Source organism: Stenella coeruleoalba, assembly GCF_951394435.1.
Source record: "Stenella coeruleoalba genome assembly, chromosome: 13".
NCBI classification, from domain to species: Eukaryota; Metazoa; Chordata; class Mammalia; order Artiodactyla; family Delphinidae; genus Stenella; species Stenella coeruleoalba.
The window spans coordinates 65,441,808-65,460,875 of NC_137159.1; the positions used below are offsets into that span (position 1 = coordinate 65,441,808).

Below are 19,068 nucleotides of genomic sequence, written 5' to 3' on the forward strand. Positions count from 1 at the left end.
ACGCTGGCCAACAGGGGATTTACCACAATGATTCACTGGGGTTCACCGTGTCCAGGCTTCCATTTGCTTAAAAGTATCAGAAGAGGATCCTTTTTCTCAAGACTTTTCAAAGATGATAAAATGATTGAGACTATGAAATAAGATTGGTATGGTTCATTAAACTATTAACTACGTCTAGCATAAAATTATATAATAAACTATATATGGTGTACAATATGGCTCTGGTATTAAATTGATTCCTCTTCACTGAGGAACTGGTGACATTTTAGTCTAGGAGGGATGTACCACCGTTCCCCATTTCTGGGCCAGCAAAGCCGTAGCTGACTGGTCAGGAAGGCACCCTGAGTCCTCCCATCAGTGTTCCCAGCAGCTGCTACTCGTCCATGGCTGCTGGGGTGTGGAAACCAGCTGTGAGTACCCTGATCCCCATCAGATCTTCTTTCGTTGCCCCAGCTCTTTTTCATCCACTGATCTTCTATTATATCCTACAAGTCTGCAATTAAAAAAAAAAATCTCATCCTTATCACCAAGGCTTTTACGGCAAATGCAGAAAAGTCTCCCAATGCAGTGGTTCTAGATTTCTGCTTAAGGACGGCATCTTCACCAATTCTGCTCCTAAGGAAGTGTCCTTCCCTCTAATGCTTACGTTTTGAAAGGATGTTCTCTCCGACATCGATGGACCTCTGTCTCTCTCTGAGCTGCAGCACGTCCACGAACAGGAGAGACTGGCCGTCAGTAAGAAAAGAAGAAATTGCAGATTGAGAGTGATTTGAAACAATGGTCTCATTCTGCAAAGAAGAAGTCCTGTGGTCCTTCCCCTCATTTACTAATAAACAACCCTTGGCTGGAGCTGCCTGACGTGTACCTCGAACAATTTTGCCTTTTTCCCTGCCTTCCGTAGTGCCAGCTTCTCCCAGTGATTCAAAGTGACCTGCCAAGTAGGTTTGGTGCCACGTGGTACTTACCTTCTGGCAAGGCCACCTCTCCTATTTGCATGGTCAACTAAGTAGTCCCCATGAGGCCAACCTCAGATTGGATTTATCACTGAGCAACTAACTGACCAACTGTGCCAACCAGTGTCTACTGAGCAGCTTCTATCTGCCACACCCTCTCTTTTATTGCAGGGAGGGGTCTCTGGGAAGCAGACCCTGGGATGGAGTTTAGCATGCAGCAAGTGTATCGGGGGGTGCTCTTGGAAAGGGGAAGAGAAAGACGCAGGAGGGGGCGGAGGGAGGTGTTGGGCTGCAGTGCAGTCTGGAGGGCTGGGCTGAGCCCGTGTGGAATTCTAAACTGAGAGGGCGCTTCAGAACCGTTCCAGGTGGGGCAAGGGGCCAGGCCTTTGTAGCCTCTCACTGACCCCACACTGGGTGCAGCTGTTCCCGGGGAGAGGGCGTGGCACCGGGGGGAGGCCGCTGAGGGTAATTTCTGGAGACTGCTTGAAGCTGAGGGCAGGCAGCTGGCAGCGCGACCTGCAGCTCGGGAAATGAGCACTCGAGGACCATCCAGGTGACACAGCGAGGCACCCCTGCACTGGGCTACGCGTGTTCTGCGCCCTGAAGGACTTCATTATCTGGGTGGTGAAATTCAACACGTATGCCAATGCCATTGATCCATTTGAATTAGGTCTTGGAAAATCCCAGCTTGTGGACTTTTGTCATTATCCAGTCGAGGCAGCCCAGCTGCAATCCTTGGTGCGTGAAGTGGCCCTTCTTGTACACAGACCACTAGACCTGGATTCCAAAGCAGACATTAAGTCAGTCCCCAGGACTGAGGAGTGACATCTGGCCGGGCACTGCAGCTCAGAGTCAGTTGCTTGTTTTCTCTTCTTCTCAAGAAGTTCCAGGAAATGTCACTGCAGAGTTCAGGGCTGCTGTTATCTCAGGCCTCGCTTCCTGTGGTCCCTGGACGTGCCAGAGGATCAAGAGGACAAGCTGCATCTGCTCCAGGCTGCTCTGCACGGTTACTCTGCTCAGGGCAAGAAGCACCAGCTGACTTCCTTGCAGTTATATCTTTTCATGCGTGGCCTATTCCTGAGGAGTAGAATTTTCTGGAATTGGGGAATTGCTGTGTACTGCCGAGAAAGCTGTGGAGGTATTTAGGAAGTAGATAAGATCCAGAGGGGAAGCCTGCATAGGAGCAGGTGCCTGCATGGTGGTGTGTCCCAACACCCGCCTGATACTGAATCTCAAGCCTTCTTCTTTGATGGATTGACTGGGACCTTTCCCACTGGGCCATCCTGCTAGACTCATACCTGTGACCAGAGTCACGGCCACAGCATCGGACCCCATGGTCACACATGCAGACTCTTGGTTCCTCAGATCAGCCAGTGGTCCCATGGCAGGACTCAGCTCCATGGGAGGGAACAGACACGGCTACTGCGAGTGGGGGGTGTGTGTGTATATCACTGGTCTGGAAAGGGCAGAATGCTCAGCTGGGGAGAAGTGGTCCTCTGGCACCCTGGATGGGGGTGGGAAGAAGAGCAGGAGAAAGAGAAAAGAGAGGAAGCGGGCTGTGAGAAGGGAGACGTGGACTGAAGCCACATTTCACTAGCATCATCGTTACACCAGGAAGTGAGATTCTCTCGAAGGTGAACCAAATCCCAGTCCCATCCCACAGTGGGGCTGGGATGCAATGAGGGTCACCTCCTTTCTACTCTCATCTGGCATTTGCTACTCTCTTAGCTCCTTGTCTCAAACAAGGGTTAAGAAATGCTATTTCAAAACAAACAAAACACAGGCTGGTAGAAAAGGAGACTTCACCTCACGTAAGAGTGTGATTCTGGAACTTTGTAAATGAAGATAAACCTTTGATATTTGGGTTGTGTATTCAATATCCTGGAGGATCTGCTATGACCTGTGACATCCGTAGGTGGCCTGTGTTGGAGCCAGGCTGTCACGCTGCCCCTCCAGCCCACCCGGCGAGTGCACCTTGATTGTTCGCAGCCCTCTGCCAGCACCAGAGCGCGGTGGCTGGGAGGCCAGGCAGGGATGCCAAGCGGAGATGCAGGGCTGTGCATTTACCCAGGTGGCCGGGGCCCTGGCGGTCTAGGGCCTGCAGGTACCCGCAGGTAGTCTCCAGCCGCCGGGAACAGTTCAAGAATTCAGGCACTGCAAGCCTGCACTTCCCAGATCCTCCACACCTGTTCCGTTCTTCTTTCTCTCTGTGCCTTTTTGGGGCGTGGCTGCTTTCCTTCCCTCCCTCCCGTACGTAGGATTCTTGCCTCTTCCCTGAATCGTGCCTCTTCCAGCACATGCCAACAAAACTCACGTGTGCAGCATTTATGTTACTGTGAGCTTTCCCACCTGTTGTCTCTTTGTATTTTCACAGTACCTCCCCAAAACTGAAATGATCCCTACTTAGGGGAAAAGTAAACGGAGGCACAGAGAGGCCGCATGGCTTCTCCTGATGCTGGAGCTCAGGTAGCCTGAGCCGCAGTCCTTGCACTTTCCACGTCTTCTCTGGGTAATGAGGTGTGTACATGCTGACCAGCCCTCAGGCCATGGTTGTCGCTAATATGCTTTAGTGACGTTTCCTGGGAAGGGGTTGGGGGAAACTCTCCCCATGAAATTCTAAGGGAGGAGATAGAACTGCTATTTTTTTTTACCATTTCCTTATTTCATAGTCTCAAGTATTCGAAGTACACACGTTCGTACCCCCTGGATTCTTAGAAAGGGATTATTACTTTGAAAATTCCCCAGTCATCACTCTCTCTGGAGAGTGATCCCCTCCCTTCCTCACTTATCCTGCAAGAACCACTTCAGGGTATCCTCCCAGCACACACATACACACACACCCCCACACACCCCTCCAGGAAGCCTGCCCTGTTGCAGCCTGCGTCCCGTCTGCACGTCTCAGCAGCGCTCAGGCCCTCTGGTTAGGTGGCATACGATCATTTGCTGCGCTGTCACTAGTGCAGGCCACTGCTTCATCTGACCTCACAAGGAAGGCCTCTAGCTTCTTGAGCATGAAAAGGAAGCTGTGAAGTCAGGAAGCTTCTGTGTTAGCTGCTGGGTCCACCTCTGGCATGATCTGCTTCAGTAAACTCTCCCACGAGTACATCTGGTTGGCGGACCTAAACCACATCCTGAGCCTGGCTGCAAGGGAGTCTGGGGATTGTAGTTCTTCTCTCTCCAACCCGTGCACTCTCTGTTTAGCTCTAGGCAGACAAATGCCCATTCAATCCCCAGAATCTATATTATCACAGAAAGAAGACAGGGCCTATCAGCATTTGCCTCCATTAGTGCAAAGTTCTCTGGCTTAAAAAGCGATATGGAAGGGCTGGGGCTGGGACATTGCAGAATGTGGCTCAGACACTAAAAGACTTTGTGTAAATCACTTAAGCCTTGAGCTTCAGGTGAACTTGGTTCTGGAGAAAGCAGAAACTCAATCTCCTAGAAGACTTTCCTTTACACTTACTCAATGGACTAAACTTTTGGAAGAACTTAGCAGGTATTTTGGCTGTGATAGTCTCGGTGATGCTGGGTGATAAATAGCCCATGACTGTCAGCGGCTTAAAATTAAAATCACTAGAGTTCACATCTTGCTCGTGCCACCTGTCCAGTGCAGACTGGTAAGGGATTTCAGAGTGACCCAGGAACTTGGGCTCACTAAGGCTCCCACGTGCATTCCCGACCAGGCAAGGGAAGCAGAATGTGGCAAACCGCATGCTTGTTTCCGCCAGGAGGGGACACGTCGCCGACCACCGTATCTCGCGAGCCAAAGCAAGTCATGCAGCTCACCTTTTTTTTTTTTTTTTAACATTTTTACTGGAGTCTAATTGCTTTACAATGGTGTGTTACTTTCTGCTTTATAACAAAGTGAATCAGCTATACATATACATATATCCCCATATCTCCTCACCCTTGCGTCTCCCTCCCACCCTCCCTATCCCACCCCTCTAGGTGGTCACAGAGCACCAAGCTGATCTCCCTTGCTATGCGGCTGCTTCCCACTAGCTATCTATTTTACATTTGATAGTGTATATATGTCCATGCCACTCTCTCACTTCGTCGTAGCTTAGCCTTCCCCCTCCCTGGGTCCTCAAGTTTATTCCTGTCCTGCCCCTAGGTTCTTCAGAACCTTTTTTTTTTTTTTAGATTCCATATATATGTGTTAGCATACGGTATTTGTTTTTCTCTTTCTGACTTACTTCACTCTGTATGACAGACTCTAGGTACATCCACCTCACTACAAATAACTCAATTTCCTTTCTTTTTATGGCTGAGTAATATTCCATTGTATGTATGTGCCACATCTTCTTTATCCATTCATCTGTCGATGGACACTTAGGTTGCTTCCATGTCCTGGCTATTGTAAATAGAGCTGTAGTGAACATTGTGGTACATGACTCTTTTTGAATTATGGTTTTCTCACGGTATATGCCCAGTAGTGGGATTGCTGGGTCATATGGTAGTTCTATTTTTAGTTTTTTAAGGAACCTCCATACTGTTCTCCATAGTGGCTGTATCAATTTACATTCCCACCACCAGTGCAAGAGGGTTCCCTTTCCTCCACACCCTCTCCAGCATTTATTATGTGTAGATTTTTTGATGATGGCCGTTCTGACCAGTGTGAGGTGATACCTCATTGTACTTTTGATTTGCATTTCTCTAACGATTAGTGACGTTGAGCATTCTTTCATGTGTTTGTTGGCAGTCTGTATATGTTCTTTGGAGAAATGTCTATTTAGGTCTTCTGCCCATTTCTGGATTGGGTTGTTTGTTTTTTTGATATTGAGCTGCATGAGCTGCTTGTAAATTTTGGAGATTAATCCTTTGTCGGTTGCTTCATTTGCAAATATTTTCTCCCATTCTAAGGGTTGTCTTTCCGTCTTATTTACGTTTTCCTTAACTTTAAAGGAGTAGAAAGTTCGGTCCCCCCTGTGCCAGAAGGAACTGAGAACCACACTGTGGGGAACAGCATTAATGACCTCCAGGGGGAGGTCGAGCGGAGAGCCATGTCCCTTACAACCTCCATTTCCCTCATGGCTCCAGCTGGGATAACTTACCATCCCTGTTACCATTTTTCTTTTTCTCCAAGCACTGAAAATTTCAACTTGAAAGATACTGATAAAATTTTTACTTGAAATGGCCTGTGAAAAAACCAGCACAGTCCCCAGGGACAAAATTCTCATCATGCTTTTCCTCAAATACATCAGCGGTTCCGAGTCAGTCATGATTTTGTGGGCTGGGAATGCGGTGTGTTTACTTTTGTATAAAAATCCTGTCTTCCTTGGATTAGAGAAGAGAGATGGGCACAAGAGGCAGACTCCAGAATGTTTCGGGTTCCGCTCAAGTGCCCCACCCTTGCCCCAGGCTTTCTCTGACCACCTTCTCTCCAGTTGGAGGCCATTTCTGACTCTCGTGAGCCTCCACTTTTCCGGCACTCCCCCATCCCAGGACCTGTCATGGTCCCTCATTGTATTATCGATGTTTGTGTAAATGTCTCACTTCCCCAATTAGGCTGTGAGCTCTTCGAGAGCTGGAATCTGATTGGCTCCGTCTAGGACTTGCCCCCTGCGCAAGCGGCATTTATCAAGTGTTTTTGAATGGCTCAATGGATGTATGAACCTCATCTTAGGGCCTTTTCTGCAGGAGATTCTCAGTGTCTTCTGAATGAAACGATGACTTGATGGATAAATGGATGGATGGACAAATTAAAGAATAAAAGATTGAATATGTATAGAGGCTAGTTAACATCTCATAGGGGAAATAAGCCTATTCCCCCCACATGGCTGTGCTAATTCTGACCAGCCAACACATAAATGTAGATTCTTGGAACAGAAGGGACAAATGGGAGTGGGGTGACTCAGGGAAACCTCTTCCCACCCTGAAAACGGAGGCCAGGCCCTGCTGTGGCAGCAGCGTCCCCTGTACGTGACTGGGCTTTGGTCATGGCTTAGTCCTCAGGTGCCAGGGGCAGGCTTTCTGGACACAGGGGCAGAGGGCGTGGCTCTTCCTGTCTGAGCATTTCTGTGGCCCAGGCTGAGTTTGGGGGAAGGAGCGACAGGCCAGCGGAGCCTCTGGGGGTTCTTGCCGGTGAGACTGCTGTGACGTGGCTCTGCTGTCCACATTACATGTTTTCGAGGCTGAGGCAGGGGATCTCTGCAGGCCCCCAGAGCCCACAAGAGGTCAGTAGGTCGAGGCAGCAGGGGCAGAGGGACAGCCCCAGAGGAAGTGTCCCTCATCTGTCCCCTCACCCGTGGGGAGGGGCCTCAAGCCCCATCTCCTCTTTCTCAGCAGATGGCAACACGAACTCCCACATGCCTCCCAGATCTCTCCGGGGTGGAGTCCTGAGGAAGGGAGGGGAGACAGGCAGGAAGGTGGCACATGTGTTCACGAGGCGTTGGGGTGAGGGGACAGACACCCCCTTTTATCTAGAATAATGACAGAAACCTCCCCTCCCTCTGCTGTCTCCTTCCCATTTCTCCTTCGGCTCAAGTAAAGGCAAAGAGGTGAGAAATGGTCCCTTTGCTGGGCTTGGCCCTTGAGTTAGAGGAGGTCAGACCTCTCTGCCTTGGTTTTCCTTTGGTGTTCATTTCATGAGAAAGAGAAATGTACGGATGCAGAAGGAACCCCAGGAGTTGGGGACCATCTTCCGTCCAGAGTGTCAGTGGGGTTCCACCAGGGCAACGGGCCTGGAGAGGCACCAGGCCAATGGGACGCTACTCGTGGATGCTGGCTATGGGCGGCCCCGATCCTCTGCCCAAGATGCCCGAGTAAGAGTCCAGCTCCTCTCCTCAGCCTCCCACGGAATGATGCTCTGCGGCCAAGCGTGTACCAAAGGATAAATGTGCTATATTAACATGAACACTGAGGACAAATGCACTGCAGTAGTAAGCACATCGTAGATACACAGAATATTCTCTATATAGTCTCAACATAGATACAAAATAAGTTATACTTGTTTTCGTTTTCCATCACAGTAGGAGCATGGCATACAAAGTGACTGAGTCAGTGGCCGCGAAGCAAGCCAGGGGAGAGACCATGAGGAAGCCTGTAGGGCACCGAGAACGGTGGGGATTTGCCGAGGACACCGCGGACTCCCGGGGGTCCTGCAGGGAACACGACCTTAGACCTCCCAAACTGGCCTTCAGAGAATCAGCAGGAGGTCCCACTGGATAAGAGTTGGTGGCTGCATTTGAGCTGGGATGATTCAGGCTACTGGGTGGGAGGCAGAGCAGAGACAGAGGCAAACAGCACCCAACAGGCCAGCCCACTCTCCCGCTGGTGCTGTTGGGCTTCTGCGATTTTAGGAACACGGGGAGCGTCGCCGGAAGGCACGGTTTGCTTCTGTGCTGTGACAGATGGCCAGACTGATGGCCCACCAGATGCTGGCTGGCCCTTCTCCCTCGCCAGCCCGCTCCGGGAGGCCACGAGGGGGCTGTGTGCTCAGCTTATCTGCCGCGGTCTATCATCAGCCAGAAACGCTGGGATCCCGCACATCATCCCAGCAGAGGGCAGCGTCTGTGGCCCTTGCCCTATCACATGTGAGTTCTGTGACCCTGGGACGGTCACCTGAACTCGAGTCTCAGGCTCCTCTCTGCAAATTGGAGGGACTAACACATACTTCCTCGGAGCGTGGTGAGGACCACGTGGGATAATGTATATAAAGTGCCTAACACAGCTCCTGGCACTCAGAAGAGGCTGGATAAATGTGAGGCGAGTACAAGCATCGGTACATAGAGGCCAGGTGGGAAAAAATATGAATGTCCCAGAATCTGTGGAATAAAACCCACCTTGACTGGCTATGAGAGCAGAGGATGACAGAACAGTTTCTTTGCTTTCTTTCCCGCCGAGTTTTTCCCTTCTCTCTCTGGTTCTGGGATTCTTTGAAGTGAAGCGCAAGCAGGTTTCAAAGCCAGGCCTGCCAAGGCAGTCAGAGCCTAAGCCTGGGAGAGAACAGGGCTCGGGGCCACGTGTCTTCAAGTCTGGGGCTTGGTTCGCTGAGGACGCTTCCCTCCTCCCCTCCCCTCCCTGCCGCAGCTCCCCTCCCCTCCCATCTCCTGGCCCCAGAGCAGACTTCATATGAGGAAGCCAAAGAGGGGGGAGAAAGCACAGAAAAAAAGTGGATTGTCTATTAAGTGAGAAGCCTTTTCCATATGCTCTGAGTCCGGGGAATCTGGAGGTAGGTGGGCCATCTGTGGGTGAGTGAACTGCCCCCTCTGTGGGAGAAGGCGGGTCTCTGGGCAGTGGAATAGGGGAGGGAAAGAGGAATGGAGACCTAGGCTTGATACCCGGGACCCTGCCTCAGGCAACGCCGAGAACTTGGAGATGTGTCCACACGAAGATCCACCTGGAGACCTAGGGATCACTGTCCCCTTATCCACAGTGCTGTTCCCAACGTGTGTGTGTGTGTGTGTGTGTGTGTGTGTGTGTGTGTGTGATCGCCTCTCCCATCTCCTCTAACTCCTGCCTGCTCTGGACCTCCCCGCCCCCCATCACTCGGTGGCTTTCCTCTTGGACGGGGGTATGAGGTGGGCGGGCAGCTCGTTGGGCAGCTCATGGCCCTCCAGCTTCACCTTGATGAGGTGGTTGGCCAGTGCGAACTCCTCGTCATCCAACATGCCATCCTTGTCGATGTCGGCCAGCTTCCAGATCTTACCCAGCACGCTGTTGGGCAGCTTGGAGCGCACCATCTCCTTCTTGGCATTGGCGCCCGTGATCTTGCCATCCACCGGGGACAGGGTGTAGAAGATCTCATCGTACATGGGTTTGTCCCTGGCCACCACCCACTCAGCATCATCGATGCCCTCCCCAGCCCCCTCCCCATAGCCGTGCCCGAAGGGGCCGTGCAGAGTGCCCTCAAATGCTCCGCCCTTCACTATCTGGGCGGGCCGCTGTGTCTCCTCCTGGCGCACCAGCACCATGAGCTGGGCAATGTCATGGGCCAGCATGTCGTCCACCACCTCCAGCAGCTTGCTTTTCAGTGGCTGGAATTTGCTGAAGTCCTGGGCCTGCAGCTGGTCCTGCAGAAAGAGAGAGAAGAAAGAAGGTGAGGACAGAAGACAATGGAAGGAGATCCACAAAAGATATGAGAGGAGGAGAAAAAAGGCACGTTGGCTCTTGGTGGATTTTTCAAGAGAGAAAATCGTTGCAGGGGCTGGAGAAGGAAGGGAAATTTAACCATTACTGGTCTGATTCATTTGGATTTCCTCCAGCGTTCTAGAAAGCAAATACAGTCAGCTCTCTGTATCCGAGGGTTCTGCATCTGTGGATACAAGAGGGCCAGCTGTACCTCACCATTTTATATAAGGAACTCGAGCATCCATGGTTTCGGTATCTGTGGAGGGTCCTGGAACCGATCCCCTGTGGTTACCGAGGGATGACTATAATTAAATTGCTCTTTAAGTTAGTTCTGGCTATTGAACAGTGAGTGGATCTTGAATGCTGTACCCCTCTGAGACTGAGTCATGCGGGTGTCTACTTCAATAAGGGTTATACTCAAGAACGCTGGAAGTGCTTTCACTACGTTAATTATCTCATTCACTCCCCCGTGACCTTCTGCAAGTGGGAAATCACATGCTATCACTATTTAGGGAAGGAAAAATGGAGGCCTAGGGCAACTAAAACCAAATCATGGTAGAAGCCACAGGTCATTCCTAAGCCAGTAGCTCTTAATCAGGATGCTCTCGGGATTATCTGGAGAGAGTTTTCTTTTTTTTTTTTAACATCTTTATTGGGGTATAATTGCTTTACGATTGTGTGTTAGTTTCTGCTTTATAACAAAGTGAATCAGTTATACATACACATATGTTCCCATATCTCTTCCCTCTTGCGTCTCCCTCCCTCCCACCCTCCTTATCCCACCCCTCCAGGCGGTCACCAAGCACGGAGCTTATATCCCTGTGCTATGCGGCTGCTTCCCACTAGCTATCTACCTTACGTTTGGTAGTGTATATATGTCCATGCCTCTCTCTCGCTTTGTCACAGCTCACCCTTCCCTCTCCCCATATCCTCAAGTCCGTTCTCCAGTAGGTCTGTGTCTTTATTCCTGTCTTACCCCTAGGTTCTTCATGACATTTTTTCCCCTTAAATTCCATATATATGTGTTAGCCTACGGTATTTGTCTTTCTCTTTCTGACTTACTTCACTCTGTATGACAGACTCTAGGTCTATCCACCTCATTACAAATAGCTCAATTTCGTTTCTTTTTATGGCTGAGTAATATTCCATTGTATATATGTGCCACATCTTCTTTATCCATTCATCCGATGATGGGCACTTAGGTTGTTTCCATCTCCGGGCTATTGTAAATAGAGCTGCAGTGAACATTTTGGTACATGACTCTTTTTGAATTTTGGTTTTCTCTGGGTATGTGCCCAGTAGTGGGATTGCTGGGTCATATGGTAGTTCTATTTGTAGTTTTTTAAGGAACCTCCATACTGTTCTCCATAGTGGCTGAACCAATTCACATTCCCACCAGCAGTGCAAGAGTGTTCCCTTTTCTCTACACCCTCTCCATCATTTATTGTTTCTAGATTTTTTGATGACGGCCATTCTGACTGGTGTGAGGTGATACCTCATTGTAGTTTTGATTTGCACTTCTCTAATGATTAGTGATGTTGAGCATCTTTTCATGTGTTTGTTGGCAATCTGTATATCTTCTTTGGAGAAGTGTCTATTTAGGTCGTCTGCCCATTTTTGGATTGGGTTGTTTGTTTTTTTGTTATTGAGCTGCATGAGCTGCTTGTAAATTTTGGAAATTAATCCTTTGTCGGTTGCTTCATTTGCAAATATTTTCTCCCATTATGAGGGGTGTCTTTTGGTCTTCTTTATGGTTTCCTTTGCTGTGCAAAAGCTTTGAACTTTCATTAGATCCCATTTGTTTATTTTTGTTTTTATTTCCATTTCTCTAGAAGGTGGGTCAAAAAGGATCTTGCTGTGATTTATGTCATAGAGTGTTCTGCCTATGTTTTCCTCTAAGAGTTTGCTAGTTTCTGGCCTTACATTTAGGTCTTTAATCCATTTTGAGCTTATTTTTGTGTATGGTGTTAGGGAGTGATCTAATCTCATACTTCTACATGTACCTGTCCAGTTTTCCCAGCACCACTTATTGAAGAGGCTGTCCTTTCTCCACTGTACATTCCTGCCTCCTTTATCAAAGATAAGGTGACTATTGGCTTCTCCCTGAGGGTTCTGACTCAGTAGGCACGGGCAACAGCTCCCCTCCTTGACTTCCCATGACCCCCACAGCACACAGTAAAAGAAATATGTTCCGCTTTGCATGTCTTTGCCATTTTGAAAGGTCCTGAGTTTCAAGCATCCAGCTTCTCCTTTGCCTCTATAATGATAAGACAAGAGTTTCCCGCTCCCACCCTGGCTCTGGCCACAGCAATCTCAGGACACTGGGATGAGGCCAGTGCACAGGGGACAGTCTCAGGACAAGCACACGGAGTTCACTGCAGAAAAATTCAGAAAACACCCACGGCTACATTTCAAGACAAGTGTGAGCCTGGGCATTCTCACCTCCCTTCTAGGGCAGGGCTGGACCAGGGAGCCTGGGGGGGCTGGGCGGGGGACGGTGGAGCTGACAAGCCTTTCTCCTGCCCTCAGCACAACCTCCTAAGGTCCCTGTCTCTCCCAGCCTGTCCACATCTAAGCGTGTTTGGTGGGCTCCCAACTAGGGGGTCCCAGTATCTTCCAGAGGATGTGAGGGTTGCTCCCATCAGCCCACACATATGCCCCCACCGGACAGCCATTTACATACTGATCCAGCATCCCTAACAGAAACTGACGTCAGACAGGCAAACAAGCGAGAAGGTGAAACCATTTATGTTGCAAAAGAATTCCTCACATTAAAAAGTCATATGGTCCCTTTCAAATGTCATCTTCCCCAAATGTTTGCTTAAAGATCATTAAATTCTTAATACAAAGAGAAACTGAAAGTTGAAACAATTCTGAAATTAGTGACTGGCTCCCGGTAGGTGGTTATAGGAATGAATGCATACATGAACAAATGCATGCTTCGGATGTCTATTCTTTCTTTCTTTTTATTTTACTAGATAGGAAATTAAAAATGCGTATTTGGGACTATACTGATATTCTGAAACCCTAAAAGCAACAAGAGCAAAAACAATATTACTACTACATCTGCTGCTAGTTTTTCCTAATTTCCTAATTCTTAAAAACTTTTCATTTTTATATTTTATTTTTTAATACATTTATTTATTTTATTGTTTAGTTTTGGCTGCTTTGGGTCTTCGTTGCTGCGTGCGGGCTTTCTCTGTTTGCGGGGAGTGCGGGCTACTCTCTGTTGCGGTGCGCGGGCTCTAGGCGCGTGGGCTTCAGTAGTTGTGGCTCACGGCCTCTAGAGAGCAGGCTCAGTAGTTGTGGCGCACTGGCTTAGTTGCTCCGCGGCATGTGGGATCTTCCCAGGCCGGGGCTTGAACCCGTGTCCCCTGCATTGGCAGGCGGATTCTTAACCACTGCGCTACCAGGGAAGCCCTTCATTTTAAAATAATTACATGAGAATTAATCATGAGAAGTTGCAAAAATTGTGCAGAGAGCTAGGTTCCTTGCGCTCATCAGGCAGTTTCCTCTACTGGTGACATCTCACCTAACTTGCTACTGCATTTTAAGAGCATAGTTGGTGCCAGGCCATGCTAAGTGCCTTGCAAATATTATCTGATATACGCCCACGATATTATCTGATATACACCCACAGTATCCATATAAGGTGGTATTTTTGTAGCCTCAGTATGTAGATGAAAAGAGAGAGGGTCAGAGAGGATCCAGTTAGTATGGTGTGGTAGTTTTTTCCTTAGACCTTGGACACTCCTGGGGTTTCTACTTGCAGGCTGTGTAAACATTACTAAAACCGTAGGCAGGTTAATTACCTTTGTAAACCTCAGTTTGCTCATCTGTAAGAGGATGAAATGCCTACCTCAGAGGACTGTTTCATCCTAAAAGGAGGATGAAATAACTCCCTCAGACGACTTTTCACACATAAGAAACTATGTGTGACTGACCCTGGCCCAAGAGAGGGGCCCATGGTATGCTCCAAAGATGGTGAGCTCCTGGGAAGATTTCTGCTTCTCTGTGGCTTATGTCCCAAATTGCTCCCAAGGAGGAGCTCAGTGGTAAACTTAAGCAATAAAGGGTCAGGAGAATGTCAGGTGACTTGTCCTGTTTCACATGATGTGGTGGGGATTCCAAACCTGTGGTGGCCAGGACTGGGGAAGGTCATGAACTTGAGGTATCAGACCCCCGAACATCCTCTAACACTGCTGCCCACTGGGAGCGCTGGGGCTCCATGTTTCTCCCTGGGCCCAGATACGGCCCCTGTTGGGCCAGTGCGAGCCCAGCAGGAAGGGCAGACCCAGGGCCATCTGCCGGCCTGCCTACTGATTCTGGGTTGAGTTTCCACGCAGGGAATCCAAGGGTGGCCTCCTCTAAGCTCAGGCTGCTTAGCCGGCTTGCTCCTTTCCTGGGGCCCCAGACCCTGGTTACCTGCATCCTCTTCAGGTTGGGAAAGTCCCCAGGTGAGATCTGGTGCTCCCGCTCGATCTGGCCATAAATCTCGGCCAGGTTGTTCACCAGCTCCTTCTTCTTGTTGTCCTTTCCGAACATCGAGGGCATCTCCTTCTTCAGAGAGCTGATGATGTAGGCATGAACCTGAATAACAGGGGCGGAGAGAAACGTTCAGATGGAGACCTCAGTTCTTTCCTTTCCTCTAGGGCGGCTCTCACCCCATCTCTTCCCATCAATCCCCCCACTCCTGCTCCTACTTCCGAAATTATTTCTGTCTCCATCCTCTTTCTCTCCCGCTGCTTGCAACGCACGTTGTTTTGCTGAATCCCAGGGAAAGGTGAGATTGTGGGGAGGGTAAGGTCAAGGCATAACAGGGATGGAAATTCTGGTGATGACGTTGATGAGGAAGACAGTAACAACAGCTGACGTGTACAAAGCACTTCTGAGGATGCCAGGCACTGTGATGAGGGCTTTTCCGTTCTTTACTCTTCTAACCCTTTCATTTTACTTATGTGGAAACAGGCACAGCACAACTAAGGGCCTTGCTGGGGTCGGGATGCACAGTAAACTGTGGAGTTGAGTCCAATCTGGCCATCTGACGCCAGGGCTTGTGATCATTGACACCACATTCTCCTGCTCTGCCCCCCTTCCCCCCGCAGCTCTTGCAGCTACCCCCCCCACCCCAAACCATTGGCCCCGCCCATGCTGCCCATCCCCCCCACCCCCCCAGGTAGCCTCACCTTGGCCAGCCTGGCCCTCTTGATGAGGTCGTTCAGCTTGCGCAGGGCAGCGTTTCGCGGCAGACTCTGGATGTCTCTGAATAGGTCCTGCTCCTCGGCCTCAAAGAGCTTCCGGTTGTCTGGGATGAGAAGGGGGCGGGACCAGAAGGAGCCGATGTAGACCCGGATCACCTCCGGGGTGTTCACGATCTTCCCCAGGGACCACATGAGGGCCCCGTACACCCGCATCAGCTGCTGCGTCTCAATCTGGTCCGCCTTGTTCAGCACCACCCGCATCTTGTCCTCGTGGTTCTTGAGGGCCTTGATGACTTCTGAGAACTCATCAGAGATGTCCAGCTTGTGGGCGTCGAAGAGCAGGATGATGCGATCGACCCGCTCGGCGAACCACTCGAGGACTGCCGCAAAGTCGTACCCTGCGACACAGCAGAGTCAGGGGGCGGGGCCTTTGGGGCGGAGGGTAGGGTTTTTGGGGGAGGCAGCCGGTGCAGTAGAAATAACATGGACTTGGGAGGCAGATCTGGATTCAAATCCGGCTCCTCCACATTTTCACAATTTGGCCTTCAGCCAGTTACCAAATGTCTCTGAGTCAGTGTTTTTCCATCTATAAATGGGCATACTATCTAGTTCATAGAATTTTAAACACTAAAGATGCTCGCAGCCCAGCACCTAGCAGCTGCTCAGTAGATGCTAGTTATTATTATTAACATCCTTATCCCCATAAAACACAGCCACCATCCAGCTCCCCTATCCTTGCTTACTGTATTTAGGAGCCAGGGGCCCTGCTGGAAAAGAAACTCTGGACATATATTTTGAATAAAGACCCAGAAATTCTTAACAAGGTCCCATGGTTCAGACCATGCCCATCACTGGTCTGGAAGAAATCTGAGGCTCTGACACACAACTTCTTCTCATGCCTGCTCATAAGCTCGCTTCATTCCTTATTCATCAGCTGCAGCCCCCAAATCCCCAACTCTTAAAACCACAAGGGGTTTCTTCCCTAGCATGGGACAGACCTCTGGCTGCCACACATTGGTTATCTGGCACTGAGCTGCTTCAGGTCAGGCTGGTTCCAGGACCCCCACAGCACCTGCTCTGCTCAACCCCAAGTAGCAGTGGATCTGGGAGGGCCTGGAGGGGGAGGTCATGCCAACAGTCTGCACCTTCAGCCTCATGTTCACTGACCCTTAACAGCTGGAAGCAGCTTCACCTCTCTGTGCCTCAGTCTCCTCTTCCATGAAACAGAGGACAGTACATGGGGAAGTGAGGCTCAGAGAGGGAAAGTGACTTGCTCCAGGGCGCACAGCCCAGACACAGCAGCACTGGGATGAGGGTGGAGGTGTTGGGCCTTCTGCTGCTCCCCAGTGCCACACCTCTGGCAGGAAGGTAGGAGCCCTTACTTAGGCTCTGGTGGGATCGACGACCCCGGGTCCCAACATCACAGGCTTTCAGGGGCATAGACCCTGGGGCCCCAAAGCTCATTGCCCCCACTGAGTGGGAGACCCAGCCAACAGGAAGAAGCCAGCAGTTCCTGCCCTGCCTCACAGAGGAGGATCAGAGACCGGGGCAGGTCATCAGGCAGCTGCTTTGCAACTGAGTCAGATACAAGCAGCTCTGCTCGCCTGGAACGGTGGTCCTCAACTTGAGCGCACAGCGGAATCCCCCAGAGGCCTGTTACAACCCAGATGGCTGGGCCTACCCCAGAGCTTCTGGTTCAGTTCACATCATGACCTCATTTCCCCTTCGCACCACCCTCTGAGGCAGGCACAGTCCCACTTTCCAGAGGAGAAACCTGAGGTTCAGCGATGAGGGGAGAGCCAAATTGCTGGCATGTTGTGGGGGTCAGGGTTGGACCCCGCCACGGGGCCCTGGGGGCCCTGCACAGGCCGTGCTGGCAGCGGTCCTGCACCTGTGCCCCTACCCGCCCCGCCTCCCGCTCCCCTCCCGTCTCCCGCTCCCCTCCCGTCTCCTCCCTTCCCAGGGCTGGCTCCAGGCTATTTTTAGTCTCCCTCAGCACAGCCAGGTGGAGGGCAGCTCTCACCTTCTGAAGGCAGTCCGTCAGAGCCGTGGGCAGCAGGGCGGGCAGAGGGCTCAGAAAATCAGGGCAAACTCACTCCCGGGCCCCATCCACCCCAACCGGGAAAACAGGTCACGGCCTGGCTGCCTTGGCGCCTGGAACCTGCAGGCGTGCCCTCAGTTGTAGCTGGGGAGGGCAGGGGGCTCAGAGGCCTCTGGCCTTCTGCTGAGACCTGTTTCCAAATCTAGCCTGACAAGGTTTTGGCCGTGGCGGTGCAGACCACGGGGAGGGCAGCTGCGATGCGCCCTCCCTCCCTCCTTCCCTCCCTCCCTCCCGTACAGCAGATTTCAGCCCTCACTGCTCAGCGCACCGGCTCGCTGGTCACAGGCAGCTGGTGGCAGCAGCTCACAGCCGGCTGTGCAGCCACAGCAGCTAGCCCTGGGCACTTACTGACAGGGCTCAAAGCAAGTGGGTGAGATGTGCCCAGGACCGAGCAGAGGGAGGGCCAGGACCAGAACACAGGTCTTCCTGTCCTAAGCCCAGCACTCCAGCCAGCCCTCCACGGGCTGGGGGAAGCAAAGGGGCCAGAGAAGCTGCAGAGAAGAGGCTTCCGGCCCCTGAGCTCTCACCAACCCCAGATGGCAGCAGCCATGCAAGAGGAGCCTCAGCTGCAAAAGCGGACCAGCCCCCGCTTGGGGTGGGGCGGGAGAGTGACAGCAGCAGGTCAGTGCTGCCGGAATAGGCCGGCCCATGTCCGTTCCTGTCCTCACGGCTGGCTCAGGTGCCCCTCAGGCAGGCCCTTGCCTCTCTGCTCACCCAGGAATTTATCCTCCTCCCACCGCACAGGGAGCTGGGCGGGGCAGGGGCTGCTCATCCTTCCCAGCTTCCTCTGTGCCCAGCACGGTGCCCCCCACACAGTAGGTGCTCTATCAGCATTTGCTGAACAGACCTGAAATGTCAGCCCTGTTCTGCCTTTTGCATCCCAGGGACAGTGAACAGGTCATCTCTGGGCCTCAGTTTTCTGGTCTCTGAATTGGAACCCACCAGACCCTGCCAGAGGGCGGCTGTGAGGATCCAATCAAAGAGGATGCAGGTGAGACTGCTTGCCTGTGACCCTGGCTGTTCCTATGGCTCTGCCCCTTTATAAAGAGCTCCTTCCAGGCACCAGTTTCCATGACTTGGGTGTGCTCTGAAGGGGTCACCCGAGGAGCACTGGCCCGGGCAAGCCCACCTCTAGTTTCTGCTCAGCTATTAATTTGCTGTGTGTCCCTGGGCAAGTAGCCTCCCTTCTCTGGTCCTTGGTCTCTTTGCCTGTTAATCCACAGAGTTGGACTGGAAGATCTCTGAGTTTCCTTTCTCAGTTCACAATTCCCTGCTTCTAAGACTGAAGGTATGAGGGTGGGGAGTACAGCAGGATGGATGGAGATTAGAAACAAGGAAGCTCTTGCAGGACAAGGGGAAGGAAGGCTGGGGACTGCTGTCTTTAATGCCCTGGGCTGCCTATGTGAAGCCAGCTCCTTCCTGAGAACAGGCAGATGGCTTCTGCGAACCTTTCTAGGATTTCAGAAGCACAGAGGCCTCCTATTCACCCTCCCACTTTTGCAAATTTTGTACGCTCTGGAAAGGCTGGCTATCCAATTACCAACTGGGTAATGCTGGAAGCTTTCTCCCAGGTGTGGCTGTGAGGAAATGAGAATCAAGCAATGACTTTGTGGGCTTCCTCTGAAGCTCAGCCTCCCCGATCCTGGCTATTCAGAGCCTAGCAGGCTCCAGGCTGGGTATTTAATTATTTCTGTAGACTGGGCTTATGGGTATCCAAGAATGGGAGCATCTGAAAGGCACA

At 51.2% G+C, this 19,068-nt stretch overlaps 1 protein-coding gene across 1 annotated transcript in view; it reads right to left on the reverse strand.

Annotated features, from left to right (window-relative positions):
- Positions 1-9,012: 9,012 nt before the first annotated feature.
- EHD3 (EH domain containing 3) overlaps positions 9,013-19,068 on the reverse strand; it is a 29,762-nt gene continuing 19,706 nt past the window's right edge. The window contains exons 4-6 of the mRNA XM_079940977.1: positions 15,212-15,624; positions 14,451-14,615; positions 9,013-9,967 (exon numbers count right to left, since the gene is read on the reverse strand). Of these exons, the coding sequence (XP_079797103.1) occupies positions 9,440-9,967; positions 14,451-14,615; positions 15,212-15,624 (1,106 nt within the window). The 3' untranslated portion in view covers positions 9,013-9,439. The remainder of the gene's footprint in view (positions 9,968-14,450; positions 14,616-15,211; positions 15,625-19,068) is intronic.